This window comes from Symphalangus syndactylus, chromosome 10 (assembly GCF_028878055.3).
Source record: "Symphalangus syndactylus isolate Jambi chromosome 10, NHGRI_mSymSyn1-v2.1_pri, whole genome shotgun sequence".
Lineage (NCBI taxonomy): Eukaryota > Metazoa > Chordata > Mammalia > Primates > Hylobatidae > Symphalangus > Symphalangus syndactylus.
In genome coordinates, this window is record NC_072432.2 from 44989276 (window position 1) to 45008345 (window position 19070).

At 34.7% G+C, this 19070-nt stretch overlaps 1 protein-coding gene across 2 annotated transcripts in view; it reads right to left on the minus strand.

The window, feature by feature from the left end:
• The window catches only part of GRID2 (glutamate ionotropic receptor delta type subunit 2), a 1458882-nt gene that overhangs the window by 546557 nt on the left and 893255 nt on the right, over window positions 1-19070 (minus strand). For both annotated transcript variants that reach the window (XM_055296994.2, XM_055296993.2), the window contains one exon: window positions 3508-3561. In XM_055296994.2, the coding sequence (XP_055152969.1) occupies window positions 3508-3561 (54 nt within the window). The remainder of the gene's footprint in view (window positions 1-3507; window positions 3562-19070) is intronic.

Consider the following 19070-nt stretch of genomic DNA (forward strand, 5'->3'; position numbering starts at 1 on the left):
TGACTCTCGCTGGTTTTGCATCGGGAAATCTGTGTAGTCTATCCCCTGTCCAAAGTAGGATGTGAAATAAAAAGAAAAAATTAGAAAATCTTTATTTCAAAAAATGTAATCTAGAAAATAATACAAAAAAGCTAGTGACATAAATAGCTCCCATCAGATTATAACTGAGGCAGTAGAAATTTCAAAAATATAAACCATAAAGATAATTATCAAAAAATATTTATTTATTACCAATTAAATACATGCTAGTCTATTCAGGCTACATCTATATAATATGAAGAGGCAATTTCTCCCAAAGTACAAATTGAGCCTTAAACAGTGGGTGATCATGTTGTTCTCATGGTCAAAAACAAAATTCTAAGTGAAAATGTATCAAAAAGCATGTATCAAAAAACAAAATCCTAAGGGAAAAGAACAAAGCTGGAGACATCATACTACCTGACTTCAAACTATACTACAGTGCTACGCTAACCAAAACAGCATGATACTGGTACAAAAACAGACACATAGATGAATGCAGCAGAACAGATTGCCCAGATATAAGGCTGCATACCTGCAACTATCTGATCTTTAACAAAGCTGACAACAATAAGCAATGGGGAAAGGACGCTTTCCTTTAATAATAAATGGTTGCTGGGATAACTGGCAAGCCATAAGCAGAAGATTGAAACTTGACCATTTTTATACCATATACAAAAATTAACACAAGATAGATTAAAACCTTAAATGTAAAACCCATAAGTATAAAAACCCTGGAAGACAACCTAGACATAGAAGTGGGCAAATATTTCGTGACAAAGATGACAAAAGCAATCGCAACAAAAGCAAAAATTGACAAACGGAATCAAATTAAACTAATGAGCTTATGCACAGCAAAAGAAACTATCATCAGAGTGAACAACCTACAGAATGGGAGAAAAATTTTGCAAACTATGCGTCTGACAAAGGTGTATCATCCTTAAGTTCTACAAGAAACTTAAGCAAATTTAAAGCAAAACCAAACAACCCCATTTAAAAGTGGGCAAAGGACATCAACAGACACTTTTCAAAATAAAACATCATGTGATTAATAATCATATGAAAGAAAGCTCAACATTGCTGATCATTAGAGAAATCCAAATCAAAACTACTATGAGATATCATCTCACACCAGTCATAATGGCTATTATTAAAAAGTCGAAAAATAACAGATGCTGGCATGGTTGTGAAGAAAAAGGAATGTTTATATATTGTTGGTGGTGGGAGTGTAAATTAGTTCAACCATTGTGGAAAACAGTTTGGTGATTTCCTCAGAGACCTAAAAGCAGAACTACCATTTCACCCAGGAATCCCATTACCGGGTATATACCCAAATGAATATAAATTGTTCTATCATAAAGACACACGCATGCCTATGTCCATTGCATCACTATTCACAATAGGAATGACATGGAATCAACATAAATACCCATCAACAGTAGACTGGATAAAGGAAATGTGGTACGTATACATTGTGGAATACTGTGCAATCACAAAAAAAGAATGATATGTCCTTTGCAGAAATACGAATGGAGCTGGAAGCCATTTTCCTCAGCAAACTAACGCAGAAACAGAAAACCAAATACCTCACGTTCTCACTTATAAGTGGGAGCTAAATGATGAAAACATGTGGACACAAAGAGGGGAACAACACACTTGGGGGTCTACTGAAGGGAAGAGAGTAAGAAGAAGAAAAGGAACAGGAAAAATAACTAATGAGCACTAGGCTTAATGCCTAGGTGACAAAATAATCTGTACAATAAACCCCCACGACACGAGTTTACCTACATACAAACTTGCTCATGTACCCCTGAACTTAAAAGCTAAAAACAAAACAAAAACAAACAAGACAAAACCAACCAAAGTTTTACACTGAAAAAGATTAAGTTTTAAATCCCATTATCATCACTAATAGTTGTGTAATATTTGCTGAATTGTTTAATTTCTTTGGAACTTAGTTTCTTTGGAGAAAAATTGAAATGAAAATATTTAATTTGAAAAGTTATGAAGGTTTGTTAAGTTCCTTTTCCTTTGTCTTTCCCTCTATCCCAACGTTTAGCCATTCCACATGAAAAATTAAGACATACTAGAAACTTAGAAGGTATCAGAACTTTATTGAAAAGCAGACCTCCACATACGTATTACCTGAGGAAATCTCAGAAAAACCTATTTTATTTTGACATGAGAAATACAGCTAAAATTCATAGAAACCTAAAGTTTGGCAGACCAAAAACAGACTTGTAAGGTGTTTTCAGTGTCTTTACTCTGAAATAAAAAGGATCATTCCATCAATGAAGTGTAGTGTAGGAGAAACAACTTGAAACTGGGAATTATTTTCACTTTTCTGTGTAAAAAGAGGAAAATAATTTATTCTCTATGGACCTCGTTCCCTCAGTACTTCAGAGAATATGGTTTAGTATTCCATGAAATAATATATAAGCGAATGATCTCTGAATTTTAACGTGATATGATCATTATTGCAGTACCATTCTTGAGTGTCATTTGTCAAGCACTGTGTTAAAAGCACCTGATAATACCTCATTTAACTTTTATTATGAACATGCAAAGTAATCGTTATTATACTTGTCCAAATGAATAAACTGAGGCACAGAAACCTGATATCCATGTTAAGACAGCTACCAAGTTTTATAGCCAGGATCAAACCTATCTTGCTGACTATAAAACCAGGATTCTTGTCCAAAACTACTATTTTGTCCCTAAAACAAATCTTATTATTCTAGAATTCTGTATTTAGTATAATGAATAAATAAATATTACATTATTTTTATTCATAAATAATAGGCATGACCAAGTACTACATCTTGTTGAGGAAAAATCTATGTGATCACATTACTTGTCCATGACTGATCTGCTCATTGTTCCTTCCATTTCTGACTGCAGGTGCTAATGGAACAACTTATTTCACAGGGCTTTTAGGTTGTAATATATTTTTAATCTTAAGTATTATCTTTGCAAAAATCAAAACACTTTCACAAGAATTTGACAGGTCTAAAGATTTGAAAACAGTTGTACTTCCTTATGAAAAGGGAAAAATCTGTTCTCTGTTTATTCATATTCATATGCTGAACTTTTTAATACTCATGTAAGAAGGGTGGACATAACAGTTCTAGAAACAACATTAAAATATAAATGGAACACAAGCACTCCACTGGGAGGAGTTTACTTTGCTTTCAAAGTAGGACTGTACTTTTTATAAAGATGATCTCCATGAGCAGGCAGTATGAGCCAACAGAAAGAGCTAAAAGAGACTCAGTGAGAAAGACTTTCTCCATTTATTTTATTAATATAAAACCCTTTATCATTTTTAAAAACTCTTCCTTCTATTTTTGTTAAACAGCATTCACTCAGTAAGTTGAATGTTTACTTCAAGTTTTGTTTCCTCTTAAAAATTCAAGGCCATTGGAAATGCTACAATTATATATGTGAAAAAAGGACACAGAGTTAAGAATAAGGTTTAGTTGGCCTTACCTCATTTATAATGATCCAGTGACAGTCAAAAGCAACCAAATTAGTGTCCACAACCTAGAATAGAAAACAAATCAGCTATCAGTCAAAATTAATCATGCAAAACAAACCAAACTAAATGAATATACTTTGCAAATGACAAAAAATGAATCGTATGTTAGAAAGGTCTTTGTTACTCAATTTAAGATGGAAAAATCGTTAGCAAAACAAGGTAGATGCATTTGTATTTGACACATAGATGCATTGTAGACTTGCTAATTATATTGGAAAATATAATTCATCAAAACCTAGAAAACCATGGGTTTCAACAGAAAAAAATACATAAATAAATACTGTTTTGTGATTTAACTGAGAGAGTGGAGTTAAAATTTCAAATCACATTCCCTACTCGAAATAAACTTTGATGGCTTTTTATCATCTACCTAATAAATATCAAAGTACATAGCTTCTACAATCTGGCTCTAACTTAATATTCTTATCTTCTGCTTTCTACTGTTCTTATTTCTTATTCTGCTTTCTACCATTCTTATCTTATGCTTTCTACTGTTTTGACTAAGTAAATTGCTCTATATTCTCCTGAAAATGTTTGTAATGTGTATTCTAAGGTGATCTATTCTAAAATTATCTGAAAGTTAAATACCAAAAGTGATAGGCAACACATTAGCATTAAAGCATGGGTAGGAAATTTTAGTAGCTTTTAGATTGCTAATAAGATGAAAATAAATAAAATATATTTAAAAGGAAGAACAATAATATATGGGTAGCACTCTTGTTTGACTAACTTCAGATACATTTATTCTAAATGATTCTTGGCTTAGGCCAAAGAAGCCTCAGATGTGTGCGTGCGTGTGCGTGCGTGTGTGTGTGTGTGTGTGTGTGTGTGTGTGTAATAGGGGCAGTTTCTATATGAAGGTTTCTACTCTACTAAATCTCATCATACATATTCTAAGACATGTTCTTCTTCTGATTTATGCATTGCATGGGCATATAATAAGTGAGACTATTTTGTAAGAGGTCATTCTGTTGTTTTTAGCAATAATACTCATGATTGGGTTTCAAATAAAGATGCTTTCAAATAGCTATCAAGGAGTTGTTATAAAAGGTGAATTGCATCTTGTTGGCTATTCTTTGTTCTACCGAGAAACACCTGCCAAGAGGTGCATTGCATCACAAAAAATAAAATTGGAAATACATTTGGTATGTGACTCAATGTTTTTTCAACGTACGTAATTAGTTGCAGAATCTTTGTTTTTTAACATTTGGTACAAGTTTCATACTATTCCATTATACATCACGTTGTTCCCTGTGACTTTACTGAGGTGTAGAGATAGTACATGATCAGAGAATTGAGGATATGTTATCTACTTTTAAGCTTTATTATTATTATCATTTTTGAAATATATGTATACTCCACTTATAGGTGAAACTTAATATTTAAATTATAACCTATGGCAGTTTTCAGTTTTAGCTAAAGAAAAAAAACCCACTTTATACCAGTAATGGTAATCCTTATTTCAAATTTTCTGATTGTTTTACTTTAAACATCTAAGAGACAAATAATGAATAATTTATTAACAATAAAAAGTAATAGAAAATACGTGAGACTCCATTAGATTTAAAAGACTTCAAACTAGAAACTAAGATATAAGGAAAGTGGGTTGCTGGGTAAAATAAAGAGAAATATGTTGTACAAGGGGGTAAACCACTTCTAAAATATGTAAATAGAATTCAGAGAAAAAGAAGTGAATACCAATAGATAGGCAGCATGGATTTAAAATACTTCCGAAGCAATAGTAGTACAGTGATTCTATTTAGCTTAAGTTATCCTCATTTTAAGCTAAATAATAATCTTCGCTATGTAATCAGATAAAGCAACATTTAAACTATGAGCACTCTGCATCACCTGTAGAAATTACTAAATGAGAAGTTGTTTTGTGCAACAGCATTTATGGACTAAGTAGAAGGTAAGGGTTATGATGATAACTTATCAGTAACTTATCTAGACCATGAGATTTACCCATGGCTCTTCATCTTAAAGTATGTTAGGCAAAAGCAAGACATAATATTGAGCCACAAATCTTGTATTTCAGTGAAGAAAAAGACCAATGTGCTGTCTAAAGCCATGATTCTACTCACTGTACTATCCTTTGTTGCTTAGGGTCAGCAAGGAGATATTCTCCCCTTCTGGTCTTTGGTTTTATTCATAAGTATTAACATACAAGATATTTTAGCAGTATAAATTTGTTACAAGCAAACATTAGCACATTACTACAGATAAATAAATCAATCATCTATCTTCATGTTCTAAACTGAGTGCTCTTCACCATAGGCAGGTACTAAGTATCTGTGAACCTTCAGTATGAGTCCTGTATGTCTTAATGTGTATTTTCAAGAAGGAGTCTATTTGAATCTCTTTTGGGTCCTCAAGTTAACAGGTCTCCTACCAGCTCTATTGGACCAACTATTCTAAAATCATTAGTCCTCAAACTTAGTCTCCAATTTTGGTTACTAAATGAATTTTAAAAATACCCTGCCCTACAAACAAATGAGTGGATACAAAGTTTATCAGAAAAACTAGACTGTATTAATAGCATAATCATTTAAAGTCACCTCAATTTTTAAGCAAAGTCAAGGGTTCATGTGGTAGTAACTGCTAGATGATCATCAAAATCCATTCTCTCCTTCTGCTGGGACACTCAGCTAGACTACATTTCCCATCCTCCACTGCAGGGTATAATTACAAGGCTTCTGCTGGGACACTCAGCTAGACTACATTTCCCATCCTCCACTGCAGGGTATAATTACAAGGCCATGTGACTGAGTTCTAAGCCAATAGAATGTGAGCAGAGTGATGTATGCCACTATCAAACCTGACTCATAAAACCTTGCATGTGCTTGTGTCTGCTCTCTGTCCATTCCAGCTTAGTAGTATTGTGATGTCATGCCTAGAGGACCTTGGAAGCCACAGTAGCTCCAGTGCATGGAGCAGACTCCCCGTTCCTACTCTATGCTGTGGTACTGAGCTGACATGAAACAAACCTTTAGTAGTGGAATATTACATTTTGGGTCTACTTGTTAGACTAATTTAGCCCATCTTATCTTTAATGCAAAGCATTTTTATTAACTTCAGCTATGCACTTTTTCTAATCTTAATAAAATTTAATAAACATACTCACTAGAGTAACTTTTAATTCTGTGATTTTATAAAGGCATGATTTCAAAATTATGCAATATTTCTTGGCCTTTTCAAAAATATTGAATATTTAGAACCTTTTTTACAAACACATTTTTATCGGGAGAAGAAAAACGAATTATACTAGAATGGTCCTTAAGAATAAAAAGACAGATATGTCTTGTCTTTTTAATTATATATCCATGTATATGCAATATACACAACTAAAATCCAGGTATTATTGTGACACCGTGTGTTAAAGAAGCTTGAAACTTTTTTGTAATGTTCTACACAGAAAGTTAATTCTTCCATTTATTACCTGAGAAAATGTTCACTAAACAAGGGTTATAATTTCCCTAGGTCTAGATTAACATCTTCATGCATAACCAGTGGGCTGGCATGAGTTCACTGAGATTTTGTAATCAAATGTTACCAAAATAAAGCAATGTTAAAAAGCCACTGAATAAAAAGGTAACTGATATCAGTAATGGTAGGAGCATTTAGTAAGGGAAATAAAAAGATAAAATGGAGTTCAATAGCCTAGACCTTGGAAATGCAGTAAGCTTTGAGTTCTCTCACTTAAATGAGTGGTGTATGAGACACACACATACACACACACACACATAAAAGAATGTATAGTAGTATGATATATATATATATTCAGTGAAACATACATGCACTTATATGCATATCACTTCAAAGAGGTTAAAACTCACAGTTGAAGTAGAATTAAAGGAAATAAAGGAGAAAAAGGAGTGATAATGTTGTTTGTGCTTCTCACGTATTACCAAATTGAGCTAATATGGAGTGAGCACTTACAAAAAAAATTTACATAAAAAGAATTTCTGAACTCTTTGTGTAGATAACAGAAGACGACTACTGTAAATCCCAAATCAATTCACCTGATTGTTTTTATAGTTTTAAATAATGTTGATCTCTTTCCACTTGGTAACACTTGCAGCTATATAATGCTGTATCACACTAGTGGCATTACTAACTCGAGGGCTAAATTACTTCTGGATTTTAGAAGTTATTTGAAGACAAGCTAGAATTTTTAAAGCCTTTATATTTACTGCCACAGGAAATTGTTTTCTTTTCCCACATTCCTTATCTAAATAGCATATCTTCTAATCTCCTATTTTAGCAGTGAACATATTTGAAATCAATGAAAGGAATTAAGAAATTTGATTGCAATTTTCCTTTTTTCATTTGGAACCTATTTAATATCTAAGCACATCATTGTTATAGTTGTTTGGGCTCATTGTATGAATTCTTAGGAATATTTTACAAGCTCATAAACACTAGTTGTGCTGTTTAAACAAAAATTTCAAAAAGTTTTCGATTATTATAAAATATTAAAGGTACTAAAATAATATTGATTTAGAAAAACCATTATCCAGTGAGGACTCTATTTAATAGTATGCTTGGTTATCAAAATAACAGGAAAGATTGAGGTATGGCTTTCCCTTGGTAATGTATTTCCTCTCTTCCTCTTATCCTATAATTCTCTTTTGTCATTATACATGTGCACATTAATAATCTAAAAAGAGCATGACGTGTTCATATAGAGTTGATGCCACTTTGTTTGTTTGTTTGTTTGTTTGTTTTTTGAGACGGAGTCTTGCTCTGTCCCCCAGGCTGGAGTGCAGTGGCGCAATCTCGGCTCACTGCAAGCTCTGCCTCCCGGGTTCACGCCATTCTCCTGCCTCAGCCTCCTGAGTAGCTGGGACTACAGGCGCCCGCCAACACGCCCGGCTAATTTTTTGTATTTTTAGTAGAGACGGGGTTTCACCGTGTTAGCCAGGATGGTCTCGATCTCCTGACCTCGTGATCTGCCCGCCTCGGCCTCCCAAAGTGCTGGGATTACAGGCTTGAGCCACCGCGCCCGGCCGCCACTTTGAAATATAGTAATGTAATTATAACAAATGAAACTATCCCACCTCCCAAGAAGCTGAGCTTACTGTAAGGGAATTGAGCAAAAAAGGAAAAAAAAAAATATCAAGTCCTGTCAGGAAGACAAGCAATGAGTAAGGACAGACCATCTGTCACTGGCAGGAACTTTAGAACTTCTGAATCTTTGGAAAAGCTCGACAATTTATCACTGTGTCTTCCATCATTCATTCTCAGATCTTTAGATGTGCTAAATATAACACAATCCAATGCAAGGAAATCAACAACCCTGCCCGAGCTTGTTTCTCACTGGTAATAAATGTGGAACAGTTCCTACAAGTGCAGGGGACGATTTAATTGACTAAACAATAACAGCAACATGCTGTTTATCACTCAACCTTGTGGCTTAACTAAATTAAGCTTGTTCCTTTTGCAGGATGTACTAAATATTACACATTTATGCAGAGAATTCCAGTGCTCTGTGCACCTGCAGCAGCAAAGATATCAGGTGTTTGCTTCCCTATTTCTAGCCCTTCCAAATCATCAGGTGGAGACCAGCAAGGGGCATGCATAGGCAGAGGACACCAGCAGATATGCTGGAACAAGCGGCCAGAGAAACACTAAAGAGCTACTCCCTTCCTGGCTTCTCATCTATAGCAATATTATAGCTTACTTATATCAGCATTTTTGGAACTATATTCTGTAGGACACTAGTTCCACTAAAAGTAATGAGTTTTCTGTAGCTAAGTAGATTTAGAAATATTAGGCTAAGCAAAGTTAAACAGATGCTATTACCACATTAATCCTCAAAGCTTTAAACAGGTTAACATTAATATAGAAATATAATTAACATAAAAATCATATTCATATATACTATTTCACTGATATTATGGAACATATAGCTTTGTACTTGTGAGTGCAATCTCTGAAGTCAGATTTCGTACCTTTATTTTCTGAGTGTGACTTCGAACAAATTATAAACCTGTTTCCTTTTTTGTCAGCAAGAGTAATGATAGTGCCCACATAATAGAATCAGAATGAACATTAAATGGGATAATGGTATATGGTAAACTATCAGTAAATATCAGCTCCTCACATTTCAGTTCATGTGCCTTATTGATCTCTAGGAGAAGATATTTGGATTATAGAATATTTCAGATGGATTTGACCACAGAAACCATTTTTTTCCACTGCAAGTCTCATGGGATTAGTATGGTTTGGAACATGTAGACTATAATCAATGTTAATTTAGCCACACATTTCTAAAGGTTCTAAAATTTTACTGAAATGCCAGGAGGAATTTTGTCATTTTAAATTACAATCCCACAATAATCCTACAGAGAGCATGACAGAGGAAAATATTTCCACAAAACAAAAACAAAAGATGACTTACTATATTTTATATGACACAAATGTATATGTAATGTTTTTGACCAAAGGGTGATACTTGTTCTTCTTTCCTTTTAATTATTTTTATCCTTATTTAAAAACAAAATAGACAAAATAAAACCACAATGTTCTCTCCAACAAAAGGGAGTATGTAGTATATAAAGTTTATAGTGTATAATATATTTTTAGCAAGGGCTTTGTGGATTTACAGCTCAAACTATATCTAGTTGCCTGAGTGTTGCATATGGCCAGAGTGTACTACTATAGAGTTCTGCTAAAACTAAACAAACACACACCAAGCAAAAAAACGCAATTATTATAAATACTATGTCTGAAACACAGTGGCCATACAAAATTCCAGCCTTCTCAAGGTACCGTAAACATGTACATGACCTGAGTTTTGTTTTCTTCACTTGTTTTTTTTAGCCGATTATTGTTGCTGTTTTTCTCATTAAAGAACTGAAGCCAAGACATAGGGAGAATGGAGTATTATTTGTTTAGATACCATTTTTAAATCCCAAGAATATCCAGCAGATGGCATTAGTAATCCCTCACGCCAACACTGGGCAGCATGGGGATATTCTGAAAGGACTGTCTTGTTTGCATTTCCCCTTGAGCTCAGCATGGATCCTCAACTGTCTTCTGTTCTTATCCAAGCAGCCACTATCTGCCATTCCACTCTGCTTTTTTGCTTTAGAATCTCTGCTCTGATCTTCCAGCTGGAAGACCACAAATACACTTTCATCCAAATCCTCTTGCCATTACTGCCAAAGTTATTTCATAAACGGATATGCTAGATTTATTGTTGCTGCTGTGCAGTGGGGTCTTCCCACACCCCATGGGAGATGAAAATATGCCACCACTGAGACTTAGCCAACACTGTGCTACCTGCTCTGCTTCTTAATGTGTAATGCAGGAAATAGACTGCATTCATCATGTGGCATAGACCAACCTTCCTGTGTCCTATATTATTGAACAAAGATTGAACAGTGATTAAAAGTAAATTCATTATTTCAGTACTTTACCTCATGAGAATAAAGATTTAAAAATTATTGCCAGTGTCAGAAACCACTGTGTTACTGTCTTTAATTCTTTGTGAGTTTCTGCTGGCATTGGGATTTTTTTGGGATGTTTGCTGTGGTGATTTAAGGTGCATTATGCCAAAACATTAGGAAAAGCAGTGTTTGTTGAAGGACCCCTCATCCCTTGCCTATTTTACCATATGCTAATATGTTAACTTTTGGCACCATCAGGAAATTACACTAAAATATTTATTTTCTTGTAGCTATTATTTTTTGATAGCTAAATGACCCTTGGCAGAGTAAATTAATTCTTAAGTATGACAGGCAAACAAATGAATATGAGTTCTTAGTTAGATTTTGATCAACACATAAAATGATTTGGGGGTAAATTGGCACTTAATTGCTAGGATTTATGAACTAAGGCTTTCTTGCTATCTTGAAGCCAATAAAGAAAAAGTAAAGTTCTTCAAGTCTATTGATCACATCTAAATGCAATATATGAGCTCTTCACAGCTGTGGACTTTCATGCTTTGCTTTGTTCCTGTTGATCTCTTCTCAGTTTCTCTCTTTGACAAAGTGTTTCTCATAACTCAAATTGTGAACAAAATGTCAGACCCTTCCCACCCTAACTCCCTAACCCCAAGCAGTATTATCCCAACCCTTATGTTTGCCTGACACTCTGAGCCGACCTCTATCCCAGCCTTAATGAAATCGTAGTTAGCGATGTAAGTGGCTGTGAGGGCCATGTTGCACATATTTTATATAACCCCTTAGTCCCTCTGGTTCAGCTGTAATGGCTTTCCTGCTGGTCCTCTAGTATAGTTCAGCCTTTGTCTTTATGTTGCCTCCTGGATTGCTCTTCCATTAGAGACACACACATAGCCGCCTCCTTCATTTCATTTAGGTCTCTGCATGTGTCTTCATGAGGCATGACTTCTATGATCATCCATTCTTGCTCCCCCATGAGTCTCTGTTACTTTTGTCCTATTCTTTACAGCATTTATCCCACCTGAGACAAATAAACACACACACACAGTCACTTATTTACCATCTCTTTCTGTGCTGTAGAATAACCTTCATGGTAGTAAGGACTTCATTTTGGTCACTGGTCTATCCCTTTACAGTGAGTGACACATAGTAGGGTTTCAATAAAATAGATTGCAAGGAACAGGTCAGATTTTTTTTCCTAAATGTTGCTTGTGGAAATAAGAGAACCATATAGCCCTAACTCGTCCTTATACATCTGTGGATATCCATACCTCACCTAGGACTAAACTATTTGATAAGCTGATATAAAAAGGAAGTCATTAGAAAAAATTTTAATTAAAAAATTAAATCAGAAAATGAATCAATTTACATTTTCTCAAGTGAGAAGATCTTAACTATTTACATATTAATTAAGTATAGAAATATTAAATTCAAAATCTGCAAAGCCAAATACCTCAGGACTTGGAGACGATCTGATACTAGAAAAATAAAATGAAAGTTGAGTAAATGAGCTTGAATTCAAATCTGGGACTCCTTAACCGTAACAAGGTATGTTACATACTCTGAGTCTCAGGTTCCTGATGAGCTGAATGACATTTTCTTCATGGAGGCATAGTGAGGACTAAATGGCCAAATGTATCTAAAGCATCTGGAACATTACATGTGTTCAAAAATCATTCAAGTTACTGTAATACTTTTGACAGTACTCATAAATGGTCATGTTTGACAACATTTATTCTGTCCAGTAAATGCTTATTGAATGCTATTTACAGTATGTCAATAATAGCATAAGCTAATATTTGTTGAGTGCTTACTATGTATGACACTATGTGTTTTTATACAGACACACACACATATGTAGATAATAACTCATTTACTTATCACAACATCCTTATCATGCAAGCACCACAACTATGTGCATTTTAAATATGAAGAAACTGAGGAACAAAAAGTTAAAGTAACTCACCCAAATCATAAAGTGAAATAGGAGTGGATGCGAGAGTTAATAATTAGTAAAGACATGTTCTACAAAATTTTCTCATAGCCCTCTGCTTCTAAGTTGCAGAACCTGTTATGCAGTTTTCAAAATCAGAATAATTACAGTTAAACTGAATGTTTCAGAACATTTTGTGGGATACATTAGACTTTTGTTTATTTATACTCCACTATGTTATGTGCATCCATTGTATAACTGATAGAAAAAGAGACTAAACCATAGAAGACTTTGAAAAATAAAGGTGATTCCATGACTATTTGCCTGAAAGTGGTATAAGAAAATGTGCTTTTCCTTTAGTAAGACTTACTTTCCATATTCTTTTCAGAATGTGAACAATTTGCTACACTGGTTAACTGATTAAACATTTCATGTACACACACACATACACTCACATACACATGTATATTCCTGATGTTTAACCAGAGAAGTATTTGCACCTGACATTTAACCAGAGAGGCAGTTATCTGTTACTGTTCTTTCATCACAACAAAACTTCCCATTGCCATCAGAGGAGGAAAACAAAAAAAGCTTCTAGAGGAGAAATTGGACGATTCTTAGATACTGTGCCAATAAAGCAACATGGCAATTAAGCATCTAGTTTCTGTAGTTAGACAGTTAATTAGTCTACTACTGTTCTTACACTAATGAAAGTCTTTGTGTAGCTTGGTAGTATACTGTTATAAGTAGCTCATCATTGATGAAGCTACTATGGAGGCTAATTATTTCTCATTACAAAATATTCCTAGTTCAATATTTCTGTTACCCTTGGACTTTTCCAGTATTACATGGGGATTTTGCTTTCTAGAATTTTAAAAGAGTGGCATAAAATGTTGATGATTCTACTAAAATTAAAAGACTTCACAGGAAAACAAAAATCAAAAGGTTTTATTGTTTTTTCTACGCAAAGTATCCAAAAGAAAATGCAGGGAAATGCAGAAGGTGAATTTCCATGTCCATCTTCCTAAGCTACTTGTGTTTGTCATTCTCAAAGTAAGCTCAGGAGGTATAGTCTTTGAAATTTTTACTGAATCAGAACAGGAACTTGGAGCTTTCTGGGGTTTCTAAAATTTCTTTCATACTTTCTTCCATAAAAAGGCAGCTTTGTGGCCTACTGTAAAAAATGTTTTCAAATAGTGTTGGGCTTGACAGCATGGAAACTTTCCAGAATTCCAAGCAATTGACTTCCCCGCCTGTGTTATTTCACTAGGATGAAGTATAAACTACCTTTTCTTACCATTGAAAAATTACCTTACGGTGTTCGAACTGTATTTAGTCACAAAATGTCAGTTGAAACTGAGGTACCAGATGCCAACTGCTCAAACTGTCACTTGCAGAGCAGAATTATAGAATTTGACAAAGGAACCCATTTATGATCACATAAAGCAAGAGCATTCAAAGTCATCTGCTATATTTTAGTGATCATAACCTTACAAATTTTACGTGTATGCTTATCTGCCAGTGTTTATGATTGCATACTTCCTATGAAACAATTAGAATTACTCTGAATGCCATTTGTATGTCTTAGAATTCACTGTTCTACCTTTCCTAGAAATGGAACACACAACTGGGTGCTTTGGTGTTATTGCAAATTCATGGCTTCTAACCCCTAGTTAATGCTGACCCTTATTCTTTTTCTGTATATCGTCAGTTCTGCTCTTCTTCCATTCTCAAGGCAGTGACAATTCAACCTTCCAGTGTATTGACATGTCCCACCTCAAGGGCTGTGTCTCATCTTCTCTGCCTGACCACTTTGTCCAGCTTATTTGGCCTTACACAAATATAACCTGGAATATGGCATATGTTAGAATCACTGGAGATCAGCTCTCAAACAGTGGGGCTAGAAGTAAGTACATAAATGTTTCAGTCTTACCACTCTCCGCTGGGTGATTCTGAGATATATTCCACACACGCTTTCTCAGATGGTTCTCCACAGGATTGAGACCTATTTGCCCACAGGTGTAACCCTTTCTTGTTAACACATGCTTGACTGGCTTTTCTCCTTACCCTCTCTCATGTTCACCACTTCCTCACTTGTGCTTCCTGGGAACACCTCCTTAATAAGCCATCTGCATTCAAGTCCTTGTCTCAGTATCTGTACCAGTAACTCAAACTGAGTCAGCCTTCCTATACAAATTACACAATTTGTTACGTGAGGGGAGTAGTCTTATAGTTAAAATGAAGATACTCGTAAGAAGTAGAACATACATTCCAACTATCCTATAAACAAAAAAATTAGAACAAAATTCTTGAGAAATTAAAATTATTCACAATCTGTCCATAGGAATTGTCTTCTTGCAATATACCCTTAAGCCACTCTCATAATTCTAAAAAGCTGTGCACAATGTATTTGAGGATTGTTTACATCAATGGTGCTCAATTTTAGCATACATTATAATCACCTGGAGGGCTTTTTAAACACAGATTGCTGGGCCTACCCCAGTAGTTTCTGATTTAGAAGGTCTGGCATGGGGTCTGAAAATTTTAATTTCTAACAAGTTCTCAGTTGATGCAATATTGTAGGTTCAGCAAACGATTTTGAGATCCACTGTTTTATGAAGAGTCCTGGTCAGAGACTGAATGGATTTGAGTCTATATTATTTAATAAACAAAGCCATTCTGCCTTGTTGAGCGCCTGAAAAATGTACCAGACACATTGCTAGGTACTGGAGTTGTTTCAACAAGCAAGACAGAGTTTGTCCCTGTTCTAAATGAGCTTTCAGATTGGCTACACCCGATACTTATTAGGATTATGAAAAGTATGCCAATACCTTCCAGTCCACACATAACAGTCCAGCAGAAATAACTAAAGACATGCATCTTTCCATAGAAGGAAAGATAAAAGCCTTGTTTTAGAAAAAAATACTATATTTTCAAGCCTATTGTAAAGAGAAAATAGCTTATCTGAAAAAAACTCCTTAAAACACACTAAAGTATTACATTTATACCTCAATCATTGCTACACAAATTATAGCTTTGCACAAATTAGTTTGAGGACACATATTTTCTATTTGGGGTGATGTTATTTACAAGAATTAAGTTCTCAGGGTTTGTAAACATAAGCTTTTTTCCACTACCATGTTTTGTTTTTCTTTTTTCATCTCAAGTCATAAGATCAGCCTTGAGTATAGACAACCAATTATATCCTGAAATACATCATTGGATTCTACTGCTCTTTATTTCTTACATTCCATTCCAGGTTCAAGAGTAGGACTGAGTTCCACTAAACTGTTAAATAAATGACTTGTCAGACCTTGCTTCAACTAACTCCAGGCAGATAAAGAGAACAAAATCTTGAAGATTACTGTATGTATTTCTGCCCTTTAGTCAGTTTTTATTTTGAGAATCAATCTTTATTAGGAACTACAGAATGGGACTAAGGTGTGTTTCTGTCACTAGAGTTGAGGCCATAAATGCTGTGAGGTACAATTGTGGCCTATAATTCAGGGGGTATCCTGGAGATGTATGCCAAGACTTTCTTCGTCTATTTTAAAGAAGCATATACCCGTTTTGAATCTCCTATATGTATCATAGTTTACTGAAATAATTATCAGTGTTTCACAGTTAGCATACATCTCTATTTAGCACAATTTCACAGTTTACTCCTGTCAGAATACAAAAGGAAAAGAGTAAATAAGGATATATTAGTCCATACTCATGCTGCTCCAAGGACATACCTGAGACTGGGTAATTTATAAAGGAAATAGGTTTAATCGAATCACAGTTCAGCATGGCTGGGGAGGCCTCAGGAAACTTACAATCATGGCAGAAGGGGAAGCAAACACGTCCTTCTTCACATGGTGGCAGGAAGAAGTGCAGAGCAAAAGGGGGAAAAGCCCCTATAAAACCATCAGATCTCGTGAGAACTCACTCACTATCATGAGAACAGCAGCATGGGGGTAATTGACTCCATGATTCAATTACCTCCCACTGGGTCTCTCCCAGGACACGTGGGGATTATGGGAACTACAATTCAAGATGAGATTTGGGTGAGGACACAGCCAAACCATATCAAATGATATATTTGATAATGATGCCTTGGTCTCCTTCAGACCCAAGGAGATGGGCTGACAACTGTAATTCTGAGAGCCACTTGTATTCCTCTACAGAAACAGTCATAAAGCAGGCTGGCTGACTGGCTTTAAAAGCCTTCCTTCCAAGATGACTTGATGATAGAATTATTAGAAGAGAGTCTTTAAGAGTATTCTGGTAGCACTAATTCTTGTGCTAATTAAGGACAAGGACATACTTGAAGTAAATATTCTGTGGTTTTGTTCACCACAATTGTTGAAATGATGTGATCTTTTTGTTGTTGTTTTGCTTTTTGTTTCTTTTGTAGACCCATTGGTGTAACACATTTTAAAAATATATGCACCCCACTACAGAATAAATAATTATCATCTCATGAAATAAGGCAGGCAATATCTTAGTTTGGTAGGCTTGTTCTTATGGAAACATTTCACCCTGATTTGCAGTTTGACAGTGTGGTTAGCTCAGGATAATTTTAAAATCAGCAGAAATCTCCTTTTTTTTTTTTTTTTGAGATGGAGTTTTGCTCTTGTAGCCCAGGTTGGAGTGCAATGGCACAATCCTGGCTCACTGCAACCTCTGCCTCCCAGGTTTAAGCAATTCTCCTGCCTCAGCCTCCCAAGTAGCTGGGATTACAGGCACCTGCCACCATGCTGGCTATTTTTTTGTATTTTTAGTAGCGATGGGTTTTGCCTTTCAGCATGTTGGCCAGGGTGGTCTTGAACTCCTGACCTTAGGTAATCCACCCACCTCGGCCTTCCAAAGTGCTGAGATTACAGGCAAGAGCCACAGTGCCTGGCCTGAAATCTTTCTTAAGACCTACCCATCCCTTGCTTTTAGGTATAAAACCTTGTATCTTACACTATAAGTTGTAAACTATTCACTGAAGTGTTTATCATTCAAGTTTCTAATGTAAGGATTTAAGAGAAAAATGTATTTGTTAGAGAAGGCTATTTATTTTCCTAAAAATAGAATATTGGCCTATTGTAAGGCTTCATTTTTCAAGTTCTTTGGGTGAGGTGTGAAATTATTTTAAATGGAATGATTTCAGTTGCTGGTTGCCTCATTTTGTTAAAAAAGCAAAGTGTTAGTAAGGTTATGGATTCAGTTCCTCTCTAGGTAAATTACTGTTCCTATCTTCTAGAATCATGGTTATGTCTGTAAGGGGACTATAAGACATTAGCCCCAGTGAAAATAAAATGAAACATTATCCAATCACCATCAAGTCTTCAAATGTAGAATATAAAGGGCAGAATATTGTTGTTATAAAGAGATATTGTGAAGGTATAAAAAGAACAATGAATGATCATACAGAAATAGATAGAAGATATTATGGGTATAATGAGCAAGCGGTTTATGGTTGGCATTTTCCAGAACACAGTGCAGAGATAAAATTTTCTTGAAATGTTTTTGATAAATAAAATATGCTTAAAATGAATTTTAAGTAAATTAAAAGCAGAGATTGATACTGTTATAAAGAGAGTTACATATTACTTGACAATAAGAATTGATATGGCAGGGCAGATTGGACTTGGATAAAAGCAATTTGGGACACATGGGAGAGAATTAGACAAATCTGGATGTGACAAAAAGAAAAATAAATGTTTATTGCTATTTTTAGTATTATTCCAAAAGTAAGACATTTTTAAAACAACGCTTAGTGATAAAGAAATAAAGATATGTAATAATGGCTCTGTGCACAATTTATAATTCGTATAAAATATATTTAGAGTAAATTTGTTAAAATTATATTTGTATAAGTGTTACAAATTAAAAATTACATATAATTTAAAAATCATTTTGTGGGTTCAATTATGTTCAACAAATTAATGTTTCTATTTATAAGGGCCATAAAGAATCTCTCTCAACATTTTAGAAGTTAGGTATGTGAGCAAAGAGGAAGACAGCTTGCTATGGCAGTTCAGATTCTGATACACAGAGTAGTAAGAAGCAGGAAAGCAGCATTTCTTACCAACTGATCCTTTAACATGGTTACATTCTTTCCAGGTATGGTTTTTCATCATACATACTACCAGTACATTATTGCAAAGACTATCTATTCTACTATTTTCTCTGCTAAAAC